At 53.1% G+C, this 18,952-nt stretch overlaps 1 protein-coding gene across 12 annotated transcripts in view; it reads left to right on the forward strand.

The window, feature by feature from the left end:
• The first annotated feature begins 644 nt into the window (after positions 1 to 644).
• Positions 645 to 18,952, forward strand: part of kirrel3b (kirre like nephrin family adhesion molecule 3b) — a 186,802-nt gene continuing 168,494 nt past the window's right edge. For all 12 annotated transcript variants that reach the window (XM_035386165.1, XM_035386170.1, XM_035386173.1 and 9 more), the window contains exon 1: positions 645 to 1,146. In XM_035386165.1, coding sequence (XP_035242056.1) covers positions 1,104 to 1,146 — 43 coding nt within the window. In that variant the 5' untranslated portion in view covers positions 645 to 1,103. The remainder of the gene's footprint in view (positions 1,147 to 18,952) is intronic.

Here is an 18,952-nt window from a genome sequence, read left to right on the forward strand (position 1 = left end):
AACAACAAACAAAAATCAAAAACAACAACATACGACACTACTATGACCATTACTGTTGCTACTACTACTACTACTACTACTACTAATAATAATAATAATAATAACATGATATCGCTCCTGCTAGTGAATAATGTAAATAATCATGATGATAATAGTTCATATTAGTATTATTGTTGTTGTTGTTGTTGTTGTAGCAGTAGTGAGTAGTAGTAAAATATTTAATTATGTTATTGCTGTATTATGTGTTATTGAGTCTGATTCATGCCTTGCTATTATAGCGAGTGTTAACTGTAAATCTTTTCTGGTAGTGTTGAGAGACAGTGGCTGTGGACCAGCAGGGAAGCGGTCCTTTTGTTTGGCTGGCCTGTGCCAAACCGCTCTCCTTTCACTCTAACCGGAGCTGCCTGCGCTCCTATCTCCACCCCGGCTCCCACGGATTAGCTCCGACTCTCCCCGAGCCTCACGGATACCCAGCCGCTGAGCCAGACACACGGGCAGGCGGGGAGGGAGGGAGCGAGCGAGGGAGGGAGGAGCTGTGGAGGAATCTCTCACTGCACTCTGCGCCTCTACTGGCTGAGAGAGAGAGGGGGGAGAGAGAGAGAGAGAAAGAGAGAGAGTGTGTTCGAGTGAGAGAACGGGAGAGAGAGAGACTGATGCTCTGAGACCGAGAATGGAAAAGCAGAAAGAGAGAGCAGCAGAGAGAGAGAGAGAGAAACAGAAACAGCTCGCATCAACAGGAGAGCAACGCAAAGCTGACTGTCGAAGCAACTGGAAAGAGTGATTTAGTGAGAGAGATAGAGGAGGAAGAGAGAGAGAGAGAGAGAAGCAAAGAGAAGACAGGACCGAAGAGGACAAGGAAAAAAGAAAGAATAAAGCCTGACAAAACCTGAGAGTGGGAGCTATCGCCTACCCTCACCGAAGTGTAATCTTAGGCAGAGCAGCCCGAGTGTGTACTGTTAGGCAGAGCAGCCCGAGTGTGTACTGTTAGGCAGAGCAGCCCGAGTGTGTACTGTTAGGCAGAGCAGCCCGAGTGTGTACTCTTAGGCAGAGCAGCGCGAGAGTGAACTTCGTCCGCTCGCTCCTGTCACTCCACAGACCCGGCAATGATCTCCCGGGTCTTCCTCCTCGGCTGGCTCCTGGGACATGGTAAGACGGCTCTTTTAGTTGCTTTCACCTGGTTTCATGCTGTTTGTGGGGCTGCTTTAAGTGACTGACTTTGCTGTGGAATGGGTGTTGTAACTCGGAGATGTGGGGGGGGGGGGGGGGGGGGGGGGGGGTGTCCCTGGGATAGTTTGTGGTTCAGCACTGTTGGGGAACCTGTCTTTCAATACCCGGTGTGAAAATCGGGTCTGGTGGTCCGGCTGTCTGCCTGGAAAGCAGCGTTAAATCTCTTCTGCCGGAGGGTCTGCTTCTGGTGCTTAAAAATGGCTTATAGCAATGCTTGCCACATGCCCTGCCTTAGCTGAATAATGCGCTTTTCAGTCTGAATGAACATGTCAAGCAGGCGAAGATAGGGTTAGAAATCCAAGCTCTGTGATGGGTCTCCCAGGCACGTTTGTTTTAGAAGTGTGACAGGACAGAGCTTCTGGGGGGTGTGTGTGTGTGCGTGTGCGTGTGCATGTGCGTGTGTGTGCGCGCGTGAGTGGGGGGAGTCAAAAACTAAAACAACAAACTAGACAAGCATTGTATGTAAAAATGAAAAAGGGAGATAGATGGAAAAGGCAGCATTTTGCTTGGCATCAGTGCTGTGGACTTGCACACCGTCTTAGCCCAGATATTTTGGAACTGACGGAGGGAATTGAGAGGGCGATATTACCGCTTTTGGCCACCAGGTGGGTGTCTTCTGAGAAAGATATCACAGTTTAGACAGAAACCTAGAAGGAAGGGAAACTTCATCATCTGCTAAGCCTGCGCTTTACTCTGCTAAGAGATAAACAGCAAAAGGATTCATTTGGTTGTCTGTGCTTTTTGAACTCAGAGACCCACAAAACAGCCAGTCCACAGAAGCATTAAAATCACTGGTGCTTGGGCCGCCACTGAGCGTGATCCCTTTTGTGAACAAATGTGTGCATGCGTGTGTGTGTGTGCGTGTGTGTGTGTGTGTGTGTGTGTGTGTGTGTGTATGCATGTGTGTGTGTGTGTGTGTGCGTGTGTGCGCATGCACCCTAATCCTCTGGGTGAAAATCAAGTCCTCTATATGTGAGTCATGTGACAGCGTTTTCTCGAGAAGTGCGAAACCAAAGAATTTTCACACCTCCAATTGCTTGTTGTTACAACCTCCTTTTTCACCCCCGCCGGAGTCGTTCAGTCGCCTCCGCTTCCTGCAGGAGCGCTTGCGATCCCGAGGAGCGCCAGGATGTTAAATGAATTTCCGACAGCCCCTTTCATCCGCGCCGCTGTTCCGCACATCAGCAGCACCTACGCCGGGGCGCCTGGATCAGACGAGCGGCGAGGAGCGGGAAAAAGATCAGTGGCTGAGCACGCGCGCAAAGCGAACGTGCGCCGGGATGTGCCCGGTACACAGCCCTAATTTGAAACTGACACAAGTAATAAAGCTTTTAATATTGCTCTCAGCAGCTGGGTTTTAGGGCCAGTAGATCACATCTCCGGAGAATGTCAGTTTTATTATCTAATTTTATGGCTGTGTGACTGCGTTCTGTGATTCTGGAAAGAACAGCAGGTTTTTAACTCAGGTTGCTGGACTGTATGGGGGTTGGGTTGGTTTGGTGCTGCGGTGGGGGGGGGGGGGGGGCGGGGGTTTGGGGATCCTTTCTGAATTCCCAGATCGTGGCTTTGTAGTGAGAGTCATATTTCACGCACCCTGAGATGCTGACTGTTTTTGCTGTGACCTCCCCCCCCACCCCATACCTGCCCCACATCTCCCCTCACTCCATGTGCTGTACCTTATTGCAACCATGATGTAGGAATTACATGATAGATTTCCTAGGAGAAACCCCAGCAAGTCTTCACTGGCAAATAAATAAAATTTAATTTCACTAGAATAAAATCTAATTTTCAACTTTGAAGACAACGCAAATTCTGCTGATGGGGCATGGGGAATGGTTCTTTTGGGAACTTCTCTCTTTTTCAACAAAACTGGACTTCATCCCAAAATCTATTTTGTTTTCATTTTTAGAGTTCAATTGTTTAATGAATTTATTTTTGCTGATTTCCTTGTTGTGTCTCTGGTGCCACCCCTGTGGTGCAGGTGCATCCATATCAACCATCTTGTTGCTGGCTTGGTTGGCAGGCAGAAGAGGGACCGGCACCCTTAAAATCGTTCTCGGGTTTAGCAAATATGAACGTGCTGTGAAATGCGGCGACGATATGGAGACAGATCGTTACAGCGCGCCCGCTTTGTAGATGAACGCGGAGAGATGGGGGTTATGCGATCGGAAAATATGACTCATTTTTCACGGGAAACGAGTCTCTTTCACAGGCTCCGGAGCGGGAGCTGTCAGCTGAGGGAGAGCCACTTTAAAGCAGGAGGTGTCCAGGACTGTGCGGGGGGAATGCTGTTTCTCTGAGCGATTCAGCACAGCCAGTTACCGTAATGCAAGATAATATAAGCACTGGCAGGTAAACATGCGCTAACAACCTGCGCCGCTGCCGCGCTCTCTCTTTTTTTACCGGCCCCTCGGGAACCTCCGTTTCCCCTGTAGCTAATTCTTGTTTTACAAATTATTGCACTGTTTGTGTCAGAGTGCCTGTCAGCAGAATCTGGGGGAAAAGATGATAATAAAAATACAAAAACAGAACTGGCAGCGTTCTCGGAGTCTGACGCAGACTGAGGAGGATCGCTCCCCCTCCGATCCTCTGGCTCAGGAGACGGGCGGGGGGGGTGGGGGGTGGGGTGGGGGGGGGGGGGTGCTCGGCCGGCGACGCCGTATCTAGGACGCCCTCGTTCTCTCGCTTTCTGGAGCCGGTTGATGCCGCGAGGCCCCGGTGACAGAGGGCACCCCTTTTTGGACCGGGGTGCGGGCCCCGGTGACAGAGGGCACCCCTTTTTGGACCGGGGTGCGGGCCCCTGTGGTCAGCGGGGCCTGTGCTCAGTCAGATAATGCATGCCCACAGCACCATGCGGGGCTCTCTCTCTCTCTCTCTCTCTGTGCGCGGAGCTCTCTCTCTCTCTCTCTCTCTCTCCCTCTCTCTCTCTCTCTCTCTCGCTGTGTGCGGAGCTCTCTCTCTCTCTCTCTCTCTCTCTCTCTCTGTGTGCGGAGCTCTCTCTCTCTCTCTCTCTCTCTCTCTGTGTGCGGAGCTCTCTCTCTCTCTCTCTCTCTCTCTGTGCGCGGAGCTCTCTCTCTCTCTCTCTGTGCGCGGAGCTCTCTCTCTCTCTCTCTGTGCGCGGAGCTCTCTCTCTCTCTCTCTCTCTCTCTCTCTCTCTCTCTCTCTCTGTGTGCGGAGCTCTCTCTCTCTCTCTGTGCGCGGAGCTCTCTCTCTCTCTCTCTGTGCGCGGAGCTCTCTCTCTCTCTCTCTCTCTCTCTCTCTCTCTCTCTCTCTCTCTGTGTGCGGAGCTCTCTCTCTCTCTCTCTCTCTGTGCGCGGAGCTCTCTCTCTCTCTCTCTCTCTCACGCGTTCCCCGCTCGCGGGCCCTCGGGAGAGCAGCCGTTTATTTAGCGTGATGTCACCGCCGGCCCTGACTCTGCACACTGGGGGCAGTGCTGCGCCACAGAGCTCCGCTCCTTCTCCCTCCTCTTCTCTGCCTCTCTTTTTCTCTCTCTCCCTGCTCCATCTCTTATACACGTCTCTGTTTCCTGCCCCCTCTCTCTCTCTCACACCTCCCTTCCTTTCTCTCTTTCCCTCCCTCCCTCTCTCTCTCCTTCACCACTGTGCATCTCTTCCTGCTCCTTCTTTCTTTTTCACATCTCTCTCACCTTTTCTCCATTTTTCTTTTGCTCTTCTCTCTTCCAACCCTCTCTTTCCCACTCTCTCTGCCCAGTCCTCCTCTTTCTATCTGGTACATCTCTCTCTCTCTCCCTCTTCAGCTCAGAGCTTACACTGAGCCTCCAGACCGGCAGGTCTTAAGTCACCAGACTCTCAGAGAACTAAGCCTCTCCTTAAGGCTGCAAAGCAGGTCGTAGCTCACTGTGAGTGTTTAGTTCAATTATCACTACCCGTCTGCTCTAAAACCTCGCCCACTTAGAACGTGTACGCCAGTTCTCAATCCTTTCGATGGGAAAAACCGTCAGTTCGATGTTCTGCTTAGCAGTGTGGATATTTCAAGCGCAGCCATTCTGAACTGTGCAAATATTACATTATTCTCGATCAATTGAGAGTTACAATTTTTATGCGACCATTTTTACCACCCACTTACATGATCCTAAATCGAATTCCTTTCGACACTTTTCCAAAAACCTATCGCCCCTGCTTGCATTATATTGTATATCAATCAGATTTCACACAACTGCAAACTCATTACCCACTACTGTAAATAAATCCTTGGAGTCCATATTTCTTCAAGTGGAGCACAGAGCGTATTATTTTCTCACATTTTTAATGATGGTATTTTCTTTGGGGGGGGGGGGGCTTGTTTTTTTGCCCCGGGGGGAATGTCTGGCGGAATCGCGGTGTGCATTTGGGACCGCTTCATCAGTGTGTCACCACAGGAGTCTTCACGTTTAGATTTTCAGCCCCGTCCGCTGATCCCTGTGGAGTAAAGGCATTCGGTAAACAACGGAGACCGATATTGATACCCACCCGCCCCCCCCCGGGCCACGTGTAAGTTATCGGGCTGCTCCTACTTCATCTCTTTCCCGAGACAGGCCTGCGAGTCGGTCCCAGAGCGCCTGATGACCTCTGCTCTTTTCTGTGGCATGAGGATTAAGTGTAATCCGCTCCATCCTGCGCTGATCGAAAGGGTTATCAAACGCCCGTACTGCATCGGGGGCGAGCGTGGAAACGAATCACAACAACGCCGTCTCTCAAAACATGCCCTTCCGAACCCCACTAGCAGTTCCCTCCAGACGCCTTCACAATAAAAGCTGTGAAAAGCCAATTCCGAATTTTCGAGCGGTTCTGGGAGTGGAGGTGGGAGGGGTTTCAGGAGCGTTCCGGGCACGCCCTGCTTGTTTGGGGGTGGGCGGGGCTTGTGCTGCTCTTGCTCATCTCCAAGGTTTTTTCCCCCTCTGCCAGTCAGTATACTCGTCAGTGCTGGCCAGCCAATCGGCTCAAACCTGCAGCCCCTGAACGTATTGCAGTCCACACGGTCAGAGCACATGCAGGAGGCGCTTATCTAATGGACGGATACAAGTCACGGGGGTGAAGAAAGTCACGTTTCCCACTCACTTCCATCCTCAGTAGAGACTGCAGAGAACGCTGCAGAAAAAAGCACTTTGCATTCCGGTCCACTGGCACTTTTATCACCGTGTCTATCAAATCATCGCCACGCCATAGCCACGAGAGACCCCACCCCCTAAACCGCTCACGCCCCCCCCCCCCCACCCCCCAACCCCCAACCCGCAGCTCTTAGAATCTCTTGTTGGATTTCAGTCCTAGGGGATGAATTTATCCAGATTGGGGCACTCTCAGAAAAGGGAATTATCCCGGATTACATGTCGGCTGGGCGTAATATTAAGCAATTCAACCAGATGCTGTTGTGATGGTGAGGTCACCTGTGGAGAGGGTGTTAGTGCCCCTTTGAGTCGTCGTCCCCCCGCCCCCCCTTCCCTTGCCTTCCTCAGTCTCTGAGAGATGAGACGCGACGGCGAGGTGCGGATTGGAGGCAGCTTTGGGGCGGCAGAGGAGGGCCGCTAGACGCCGCACGCGCGGCTGCAGTCCCGCTGCTCCTCCCCCCTCCCCCCCCTCCCCGACAGACCGCGGCGGAGGAGGATTAATGGTCTCTAAATTGCAGCCTAATGCACATGAAACAACACTGTAACCCCCCCCCCCCCCCCCCCCCCCCCCATCGCCCGGGATGTATCCACTTTGTGGAGGGAGGTAAACAGATCTATGGTGGTTGCACTCCGGTGCTGGTGTCACACAGCTGTCTTCCCCCTGCTCCTCGGTGGCGGGGGCTGTGTAATCCCCACACCCCTCCTGTGGCACTCAGACTTGAGAAAATGCAGGATTCCAGCCGGCTGTGTGCTTGAAGTCAGTTCATTTATGTTATTTTCTTCAAGGATTGCAACCGTGTGGTGGAGCGGGGTCAGTTGTGCCACTTTTGAATCTCCATTTGAATACTGCGCAGTTCGTCTTTGCACTCCTGAGTATCTTTTTGGTTTTGCATCTTACCGGTTTGGCTTTTCATAGATACTTTTCCCTTGAATCACTGAGATTCTTACCTCTTTATCATGCATTTTCATATCAGTGAGTCACAGCCGGGAACCGCCATGACACAATATTAAAGGCCATTTTGGTAACACTGTGCGCAGACAGTATCTTACAGCCCAGGAGACTCATCTCCATGTGCCGTACAATCACTCATGAATATTCATTGTGTGCATATAAATAATCTTGTCATTGGTTTAGAGCTGATTTAGATCTATGAAAACGTGTGTTAATTCGGGCAGGGAGATATAAATATTCACGAATCCTTTAATGACGCTGGTAGAGCGCTCGCGCAGACAGAGGCCACCCAGTGTCACGTGTCAGACGAACGGTCAGCGAAATCGGGCGGGGGAAGAGGACCGCGGCGTTCGCGTTTTGAAAATCGTAACGAGCAGAAGCCTGGTTTCCCTCCGTCGGCGACGCGCAGCCATCGCCCGCTGTCGACCGTGACGCGCCGCTGGCTCCGTGAGACGCCGGGACGTGCGGCGTGGGATTCCAACGATGGCCAGCGTGTTTTCCGTGGGCGGGGGGGGGGGTGTGCTCCGAGGCTCTCGGCGTCTGATTGGCGTCCCCACCGCGGAGGTGCCGCGGGCGCCAGGGACTGTCCATCAGCGCCCGTTTTTCGGGAAAGTTCTTTTCTCTGCGTTTCCGCGGCTAGATGACAGGTTTACGGGCGGCGTGCGTTTGAGGCGGGCGCCCGGCCATCTGGCGGGGGCGCGGCTCACTCTGTTCGTCATTGGTCGGGCGGTTTCTCTTCTCGTTTTTATGACTGTGGGGGCAGCGGGCGCAGTGCGCCGCGCTCGTATTTGTGCTTCTCGTCCTTGAAGGCGTCAGTCGGCTGATCGCTGCGGAGTCAGCGTCCTCGCTCTCACCCGACGACGCCGGCGGCGGCGGTGGGCCGGCGGTACGCTGACGCGGCGCTTTGGCCCGCTAAGCGGGCGGTAAATTCGGTGAGGCCCCCGTCGGGGCGGAAGATGTATCCCACGTTCCCGCGCGGGAGGCAGTGGAAGAATTGGGCTGCTGATCTGATAACAGCTTCGAGAGGGTTTTCTGGAAGTTTCCAGAACAGAGCAGCAATATCACACCTGGAGGAACTGAGCCTGCCTCCCCCCCGCCCCCCCCCTCTCCGCTGCACCACCCTCCCTCCCCTTCCTTCCTTTTCTCTCTTCTCGGATGCTGGAACTTTAAAATCATGTGACATGGGGGCTGGTTGGTGTAAGATTTCTCCGTAACACCAATTATGGCTACAAGCCTCTCCTGGCAATATAAATGCAAATCATCCCTTTAACTTTAAAAGAGGGAATGAGGAGGGAAGGGAGAGCTTCACCGACGGATAAATGCATGCAACGACCCCTGCCTTCACAGCAGAAAAGCACCCTCAAAAAGCCAAAGCCAGGCTGCCAATCGATCTCACGCTAACCCTTCACCCACCACACGTTGGAGGGCGGGGGCTGACAGCTGAATGGAGGGGGGGGGGGGGTCGCTCACAATCACCATGGCAGCCTCCGGTGCTCGGTCACGGGGAGACCGCCTCTTCAGCCGGTATTCCAGCTCTTTTGACCGGGGCCTTTTTGTAATTTCGGAGGTTGCTCATGCAGCAAAGTGGACAGGAAACAGCAAATCGGCTTTTGATGTCGGGCTGAAATACTTGGGCTCGGAAATAATCGTTTCTCGTGGATCTCCACGGCAGACTGGGGCCACTGTCCCAGGGCCCTCCTCAGATGGGGTGGGGGCGGTTGGGGGGGGGGGGGTGGATAGAGGGGAGGGAATCCGCCGACGGGGCGGCGCTCTGTGGGGATCTCCAGCGTCGGGAAACGAGGCGAACCTTGGGCTGCTGGCGGGGAGCCAGCCCAGGGGCGGCCTAATTAGGGAGTCTGTTGCGGGGGGAAGACAGATGAGCGCCTGACACCGCCGTGTGGCGGCCGTGTCAGACGGAGCGCTGCGCTCCCCGCTCACACGAGGAAATTCCCGCCGGTCGCTAACGCCGCCGCGCTGCCAGTTGGGCCGCGTTCTGAGAGCTGTTTACTATCCCTCTTACGCAACCCCCCCCCCCCCCCATTCAGCAGCTTCCGTGTAACCCCCCCCACCCCACCCTCCCGGGTCGCCACTGCCCCCACCACCGCCACCAAACAGCAGCTGCTGCCTTCCCAAAAACTCTCCCGTAGAAGGACGGCCGGGGACCAGGGGGTGTACCCAGGGGTGCAGGAGTGAGTTTGACATTGGGGGGGACACATTTGCTCCCCAGCCCCTACCTCTGTCCGCCCCCACAATAACCATTATAGTTATAGTGGAAAGGTTCATCGGTTTCACCTGAGCCAGAGCTGGCTTTGTTGTTCCTTTATTGTTCTGTAGGTATGTTCATAAACAATTTTTTTTTTTTTTTATGGAATAAAATTTCAAGGAGAGAAGACGCCTACGTTTCACTAAATCAATCACAAATATGCCTTTTCTGTAAAAATGGTGTGGACAAATATGCATTGCTGTAAATATGCTTGTTTTCATTTTTGGTTAAAATGCCTTTTTGGGTATCGCTTCAGTGAAGTCAGCAGCCGCAGCGCACCCATGGCTCTGGCCAATCAGCGGTGTGAGTCCGCCTATTATGGGCCGGTTCTTATCTGGGTGACTCCGCCCACACAAAGACCAGCAGTAGAGCAGCGCTTGCGGCTAACTGATGGCTTCAGATCCTTGGCCCGTCCTTACATGTCTGTCACGGTTATGTGCGGCCTCTTTGGGAGCCAAGGGGGGCGATTAATCATTGTTCCTCTCTTTTTGCTGATGATCCGGAGCCTACAAAGGGCTTCTTGTGGTGTTGGCCATTTTCGAGCGCTATTTAATACCGAGAAGAGTTCCCTCCACGATACTGGCACTGAAAAATGCTAATACAGGAAGAGCCACAGGGATGATTTGCTGGCCCTTCCAAAGCCTTGGCAGGGATTTCAATCTGGCTGAGCTCCCAGGTGAGCTGACAGTGGTCATTTGTCAATTCTGGGGCGTGAGGGGAGGTTGGGGGGACAGGGACATTAGCGCAAATCACCAAAGCACAGCGAGAGTCATCGCAGTTCGCCACTCGCTTGGCTGCCGACCAAAACTAAGTGGTCGCGGCCCACGCGGGCGGCGGGCAGACGTCCGGGAAAGGACGGCCCTGGAACCGTGGTTCCGTGAACTCGGAACAGGGTAAGCGTGTCATCGCGCTGGGTGCCACTCCGGTGGGCGGGAGGGCGGGGCGTTCCACCCTAAAGAAGGAGAAGGAGATGATCAGCTTTGATAGACTGGCCCTGTGTCAGAAATTGAATTGGAAAGACGGAGCCTTGTACAGGAGAGTGCGTTTCATGGTGGCCTCAGCGTGAGTGATAATGTGCCCGCGGAGGGCCCAGGTGCTGACGGATGAGCGGACGGCCTGGCGCATTATGTCAGCATCAGAGGCCAGTGGAGAGGGCCCGTGTGGCGGGATTTTCACCCTGCTGCGACTGGCATGGAAAGCAATGGCTGGGGGGGGGGGGGGGGGGGGGGGTTCTGTTGAATGACCGATCTGTCAGTCCCCTGCATTGGCTGCCAGGTGTTTCACAGGAAAGGTGAAAACCACACTCTGTGGAGTTGAGCAAATCCCCGCATGCTGCTGTGATATCAGGCACGTGTTTCCTCACACCCCCAAATCTGCCTTACATGCTCCAACTCTACCTAACACACCCCGACTCTGTGTCACACACACCTCTAACACTGCTTCACACACCCCTAACTCTGTCGTGTACACCTCTAACTCTGCCACACACACACCCCAACTCCGCCTCGCACACACCCTAACTCTGCCACACACACCCAGACTCTGCCACACACACACCCCAACTCTGCCTCACACAAACCCTAACTCTGCCACACACACCCAGACTCTGCCTCACAGCAGAGGGTCTCTCTTCAGTTTACGGCTGGGGCACCGCAACACCAGCAATTTCCCGGCAAGTGCAGCTCTTAGGAGAGTATTGAGCGGAGAGTTTATTAGGTGAGCGAACAGCGTTTTTTTAAACAGTGAGCGAAAGAAAAAACAACAACAAAGTTGGTTGGCTGTCCATTAAACAGAACAAATCAGCATTTTGAGGTATTTAGGCAAGTAAGCCATTACGGTTTATTGAGGTTTTTTCTGAAGCAGGTGCCAAGGGATTTAGTGCTCTGTTATCTCATTAAGTGCTGTCTGGTTAGCTACATCAAAATACAATGCTGCTATAGGTAAACAAAGCTTTCGGCTGTCTGCAAGACTTAAAGTGGGGGGATTTTAGTCACAAATGAAACGTGAAGAAAGACAGCGGTGGTAATTCTCTCCATTGAGCGTGAGGAAGTGATTCCGTTCTTGCCCATCGATGCTAATGTTAATGCTACTGTGGTGCCATTGGTGGAAAAGCTCCACTCAGAGCAGCTGCACCTCCACCAGCCTCTCATTCCGCTCATATGATTTTGTTATCTCCCAAAGCCGCATTGTGGAGGTCTGCCACTGTGAACTAGATCACGCGTGACCTTCTGACCTCTTGGCCCCGGTGAAGCGCACAGGAAGTGGAGTGACGGGACACTCGGCGAACTCAAGAACGTGACCACGTGGATCGTCACACAAAACAAGGACTCTTTTATTTTTTTTGTAAACGTTTTTTAAAATTGATTTTCAGTTGCTGTGTAGAAATGACCCTACAAACAACATAACAAGCTGCTCCATTTAGAAATAGCTGGGTTCACGCGACATGATTAATGTACCCAGGAAGAATAGTTCAATTGAACTAATGGGCTCCTTAGTAAATAAATAAATAAATGAAATGTGAAGTAGAGGGGAAAAAGAAAGAAAATTAATTCTGCCTCACAGCCCAACGTTCACGTTGGGAACCGTGGGTCCCGTCCGGTCCAACAGGGTCCCTGTGTTAATTATTTACAGGCTTTCATTAAAAAGCACTTTGCTTAGAGGCAAGCAGGCCACGGCGACGGGCAGGCACGCGTGTTCTCCTGGATGGGGTTCTCACAGTGGAAACAGGGTCTCCCGCCGGCTGGAGAGTCTCCAGCAGATGGGCCATCTTCACTCGGACCCGCTGAGCTTATTGACTTCGCTTTCTCTTCTTCAAATGTCCTGCTACCTTTCAGGATTCTCACTGTGGTCCAGCACTTGGGTGTCGAGTCCGGACCCACGGTGTCGGCGCTCCTTATCGATTTTTATATCACTGTAATGCCACAGAATGCCCTTTCACCAGCGGCAGCAAGGGGGCGGGGCCGGGGGGGGCGTGAGGCGCTGGCCAGCACTGGCCTTGTCTTGTCGTATCAGGGGAGCATAAGAGAAGCGCAGTTACTTTGAACAGGATATCGCCTGAATAGTGCGAATGAGAAATAAATGTGTGCGTGCGTGAGTGTGCATATAATAGAACTAATACTAATATATGTTTATATATACAAGTATATATATATGTGTCTGTGTCTGTATGTGTGTGTGTGTGTGTGTGTGTGTGTATGTGTGTCCGTGTGTGTGTGTGTGTATGTGCGTCCGTGTGTGCGTGCGTGTGTGCATGTATGTGTTTCCGCACGCGTGTGTGTGTGTGCATGTGTGCGTGTATGTGTTTCCGCACGCGTGTGTGTGCGTGCCTGTGTGCATGTGTGCGTGTATGTGTTTATGCACGCGTGTGTGTATGTGTGCGTGCGTGCGTGTATGTGTTTCCGCACGCGTGTGTGTATGTGTGCGTGCGTGCGTGTATGTGTTTCCGCACGCGTGTGTGTGCGTGTGCGTGCGTGCGTGTATGTGTTTCCGCACGCGTGTGTGTATGTGTGCGTGCGTGCGTGTATGTGTTTATGCGTGTGTGTGCGTGCCTGTGTGCATGTATGTGTTTCCGCACGCGTGTGTGTGTGTGCATGTGTGCGTGTATGTGTTTATGCACGCGTGTGTGTGTGTGTGTGCGTGCGTGTATGTGTTTCCGCACGCGTGTGTGTATGTGTGTGTGCGTGCGTGTATGTGTTTCCGCACGCGTGTGTGTATGTGTGCGTGTGTGCGTGTATGTGTTTCCGCACGCGTGTGTGTATGTGTGCATGTGTGCGTGTATGTGTTTCCACACGCGTGTGTGTATGTGTGCATGTGTGCGTGTATGTGTTTATGCACGCGTGTGTGTATGTGTGCGTGTGTGTGTGTATGTGTTTCCGCACGCGTGTGTGTATGTGTGCGTGCGTGCGTGTATGTGTTTATGCACGCGTGTGTGTATGTGTGCGTGTGTGCGTGTATGTGTTTATGCACGCGTGTGTGTATGTGTGCGTGCGTGCGTGTATGTGTTTCCGCACGCGTGTGTGTATGTGTGCGTGTGTGTGTGTATGTGTTTATGCACGCGTGTGTGTGTGCGTGCGTGTGTGCGTGTATGTGTTTATGCACGCGTGTGTGTATGTGTGCGTGTGTGTGTGTATGTGTTTCCGCACGCGTGTGTGTATGTGTGCGTGCGTGCGTGTATGTGTTTATGCACGCGTGTGTGTATGTGTGCGTGTGTGTGTGTATGTGTTTATGCACGCGTGTGTGTATGTGTGCGTGTGTGTGTGTATGTGTTTCCGCACGCGTGTGTGTATGTGTGCGTGTGTGCGTGTATGTGTTTATGCACGCGTGTGTGTATGTGTGCGTGTGTGTGTGTATGTGTTTATGCACGCGTGTGTGTGCGTGCGTGTGTGCGTGTATGTGTTTATGCACGCGTGTGTGTATGTGTGCGTGCGTGCGTGTATGTGTTTATGCACGCGTGTGTGTATGTGTGCGTGCGTGCGTGTATGTGTTTATGCACGCGTGTGTGTATGTGTGCGTGCGTGCGTGTATGTGTTTCCGCACGCGTGTGTGTATGTGTGCGTGTGTGCGTGTATGTGTTTATGCACGCGTGTGTGTATGTGTGCGTGCGTGCGTGTGTGTGTTTCCGCACGCGTGTGTGTATGTGTGCGTGTGTGCGTGTATGTGTTTATGCACGCGTGTGTGTATGTGTGCGTGCGTGTATGTGTTTCCGCACGCGTGTGTGTATGTGTGCGTGCGCCCGTGCGATCGGGGCCCGTGTTTGAGAGCAGGCGCAGGTGAGTGCAGGCGTGTGATATGAATCAGCGATGGCAGGCCGCTGCCTCTCTCCTCATGCGGGCCGATTGGAGAAAGCGGGCAACAGAAAGGCGGTAAACACAGGTGACTTTTAGCGCGGCGCTCACGCTGCTCCCTGAAAGGCAGCCAAACAGCAAACAAGCCGGCTTCGTGTTGAAGCCACAGGACGTTTCCCACACAATGTCGGTCAACACCAATGAAGAGCAGCAATCCCACACGGATTGGAAAAAGAGCAAACCGAGCGCTCTTCAGCGTTAGCGTTCTCTGCTGCGGTCTGAGTGCTTCTGTATCCAACTCCTCTCTCTCTCTCTCTCTCTCTTTCCCTCTATCTCTCTCTCTCTCTCTCTCTCTCTCTCTCCCTCTCTCTCTCTCTCTCTCTCTCTCTCTCTCCCTCTCTCTCTCTCTCTCTCTCCCTCTCTCTCTCTCTCTCTCTCTCTCTCTGTCTCTCTCTCTCCTCTCTCTCTCTCTCTCTCTCTCTCTCTCTCCCTCTCTCTCTCTTCCCCCTGACTGGAGTAGAAGTAAAGAACACGGACGCAAGGTTGCCATCACAGAGCCGTAGAGCAGTTAATGAGCTGACGGCCTGTCCGCTGCCTCACAAAGAGCGGCGCCCATGCTGGCCGCGCTAACGAGCGAACGCCCGACCAAACGTCCTTCCTCACACACCGCGCAGGTACCGGGCGCGCGGGGGACCGGTTTGGGCCCAGGGGGGGCGTAAAGCACTTTTGATTCATTTGGCCTTTGGGAGCAGGGGAGGCAGTGCTCCTGCAGGCGGAGGGCAGCGTGTCCCACCTCCCTCCCCCCCTCCCTAACCCTCCCACTGGCAGCCTGACATGAGTGAGAGAGAGAGAGGGAGGGGGAGCAGCAGCAGCAAGCAAATCTTGTAATTGTAATGAAAATATGGTGCTAGATTAAAAATGTACTACATTCCGCTGGAACATGTTGAATTGACAAAAAAGAGAGTAAGAAAGAGGTAGGGGGGGAAATGGCAATATATACAAATGTATTTCTTACCATAATGCATTTCAAAACAAATTGAATTGAATTGAGGAATACAGTACAACAGAAATGGAAAGATGGGGATAGAGAGGCACCCACAATAGACTTTACACCTGAAGTACGAGAGAGAGATAGAGAGGGTGAGAGATAGAGAGAGAAACAGAGAGAGATAGGGGGAGAGAGAGAGAGAGAGAGGGAGAGAGATAGGGGGGAGAGAGAGAGAGAGAGAGGGAGAGAGAGATAGGGGGCAGAGAGAGAGAGAGAGAGATAGGGGAGAGAGAGAGCGAGAGATAAAGTGAGTGAGTGAGCCCTCCTCAGCTGTTGCTCTAGCGGAATTTCACGTCCCTAATTAATGGCGGACTAGGGGCTGCACCAGGCCCCCACCAGAGACATGAACCAGATTTCAACCAGGGCTCCCACGAGGTGAACAGGCCACTACCCCCCCCATCTCCCCCCAAGAGAAAAAGCTGCAGGGGTTCCCCATCACCAGCCTGAGTGCAAAATCTCCCACAAAACTAGGGCAGCTGCCATTGCACGCGGTAGGGGCATGGGGTTCGGGGGGAGAGGACTGGTTCGGGGGGAGAGGTGGCTTGGCGTATACAGTGTGCCGCCTCATTAAGAAAGACAGTTCTAATAAATTATGGCAGCAGACTGCTGTGAACAAACAGCTTAATGGAAATAAAGTGCAAATTATTAGCACCGAAACAGGAGAGAGACAGAGAGAGTGAGAGACAGGGAGACAAAGAGAGAGAGAGGAAGAGGGAGGGGAGGAGGCCGTTGTTACAAACTGAATTATCACATTGAGAAAGGAAAACGTTTCTTAAGCTTTCTTTCCTATTTATAATGAAAACGGCAAAAGGAGAAATCCCCCAGCGTGGCCTCGATTCCCGCACCCCACCAACACTGAAGACCATCACCCCCCCGCCCACCCCACCCCCTGCCCAATCCGCTCAGAGGAAGCCGCGCAGTGTGGAGCACACGCCAGCACAGCGCCCGGACGCGCGGAATCCGGCAGCTCTAGCCGCGTGGAGACGCCGCGGCCGGGGAGTTCGTCAGGTGCACTCGGTCGAAATCGCCCCCGTTCCAAAAAGCCCAGTCAGGGACACGGGTCACCGGCGCCCGGCCGAGTGGAACGACCCTTCCCGCGGGGCTGCGGGTTCGATACGCCGCGGCGGGAGGCGGGGCAGGGACCCGTAACACACGGATGCCGCCAAAGCGCGTCCCTGCGGGCGATATGTCTGGTGTGAAGGGTGTTCTCTCTAATGTGACCTTTAAGAAAATGACAGAATACCCTTAGAGCATGTTCAGAGCATAAGAACACAGGAATATATAACCAGGAGAACAGGCCCTTCAGCCCATCTCCGCATGTCATTTACCTACAGTCTAGAAAATACCCAGCGCTACACCAAGCCTGGCGTTCAACACCACAAGTGTTCCCCCCTCTTCTACCTGATCTGGCGAGTAGCTCCAGGTTTTAACGACTGAAATATTTCACTTTATTGCTGCAGAATTTATCCCTTAAAACTAACCGCCACATTTGCAACCCTTTTGCTGAAAGAACTTTTAACACATGAACCATTTTTTTTGTCGTTCACCTTGTCAATGGCGTTAATGGATCTATGAATTGCAATTCATTGGCTGTGATTCAAGTTTGTTTTCAGTGAGGTCAGACCGTCAGAGAGCGGGACTTTATCGAACTGCTACATTCATCAGCATCCTTATCTTTGCGTGACCGATTTGATTAAATCGAATTCTGACCTCGCATGGCATTAAGACCTTAGCAGTGAACCTAAAATAAAATGAGGCAAAAATGTTGTCTAAGCACTACTGTAATTTGTTGCTCGAAGTCAAGGACAAGCATTGTTCTTTGGTTGAATATAGGCCTTAGAATATTTTTTTACTGAGCGGTAATACACTAAAGAAGAAAAAAAAACACTTACCAGGTCAAACAAAAAGCAGAGCGTTGAGTTCAATTTAGAATATGCCCTCGTTTAATGGAAAGAGAGTGACCCTGTTTTCGTGATGTTGTATTGAGGCCTAATTTGTCTGCCGCCAGGCTGGGCTAATTAGGATGAGCGCACTTATCAGGTCATATCGTGGGGCTGACTCCACGGCACAGGTAAAAGACATTAGAAGCACTGTGACGAGCGCACTCTGCGGAGGAAGCACTACCTCGCCTAACCTCCCGCCATTGCTCTCTTTGCCACTGAGATAAACGGCGGGAATGAGCGTTGGGCATGGCGCTGAGGAGGGAGAAATTTAAAGCCTGGTGGAGACCTCTCTGGTGTGACTCCGCTGGCCCCCCGTCCACAACACCTCCAACGGAACCTCCAAGGGAACCTCCGATGGGAGAATGGCGCCCTTGTGATGGCGTGAGCCGGAGGGGCGGGGGCCCTGAAGGAGGTACACACGAGGGGGGGAGGGTGGGGGGGGGGGGGGGGGGTTGTGAGATGGCAAGCAGGCTGCAGAAAGGCGGAAATAATGAGTGGGGAGGGCCGCTGGACGTTTGGATGCCTGCGATTAACTGTGTGCGTGTTTGTGCATGCGTGCATGTGTGCGCTGGCTGTCTGTTTTGTTGTGTAGATGTGCTTATTTGTGCGTGTGTGGATCACAGCATGTTTGCGTGTGTGGGGCTGCGTGTGCATGTGTGCGTGTGTGTGTGGGCATGTGTGGATCACAGCATGTTTGCGTGTGTGGGGCTGCGTGTGCATGTGTGCGTGTGTGCGCGGGCATGTGTGGATCGAGGCGTGTTTGCGCGAGTGTGCCTGTGTGTGTCCTGCCATATTCACTTGCGTGTTATGCAGCTTCTTTGCAGAACAGGCTAAAGGGATGGTGGCAGGAGCAGAACACGGGTAAATGTGCACAAACAAGCTTGTCTGAGAGAACGGTGGGTGGGTGATGTGCAGAGGAAGTGGAGGTGGTGGAAGAAGAAAAGGGGGCCAGGATTGTGTGTGTGTGTGTGTGTGTGCGGAGAGGGGGTGCTGAGAGGGGAGCGGGTGAGGAGGAGACGCGGCCGTGGAAACGTGGCACTGAGAAGGTGCCAGAATGCGTTTGTCATGGGGAGCACAAAGTTGAGGAGAAAGGGGGTTGGAGAAGGAGAGTTTCCCCAGGCAGAGAGGGTCTGTCAGACTGATTAAGTCGCATGGGAGACCGGGAGCCAGGAAATTGAATCAGCATACGCCGGGCCCCTGCATTCCGAGAGCGCGTGGCTGGAGCAGAAAGAAAGAAGAAAAAAAACCCCCCCACAAAAACAAGCCGCTACTACGTCTGTACATCGGCGCTGCACTTAGATACCCGGTCCTGCCGGCTCGTCAGGCCGCCGCTCGCAGTGGTTACCGTGGCGATGTTAAAGCGAGCCAAGCCGAGCCAAAAAAAAGCCCCGGCAGAAAGCTCCTAATTGCGCCGTGACTCGTTCCCGGCGAGCGCGGCCGCCAGGTAGGCTTGTTCCGCGCCGCTCGGTGAGGACGCAGATTCAGCGGGAGGTTCCGAGCTGCGGAGCCGCGGTGGGAGCAGCCGGACTGGCCGCTGTCCTGTAATTACACCACCAGCTGCCCGCTGGCTCTGACTCACAGTTCTCCCGGCCTGCCCTCGTCAGATGATGTCATCTAACATCAAGTGCTTC

The sequence above is a fragment of the Anguilla anguilla genome, chromosome 12 (genome assembly GCF_013347855.1).
Source record: "Anguilla anguilla isolate fAngAng1 chromosome 12, fAngAng1.pri, whole genome shotgun sequence".
NCBI classification, from domain to species: Eukaryota; Metazoa; Chordata; class Actinopteri; order Anguilliformes; family Anguillidae; genus Anguilla; species Anguilla anguilla.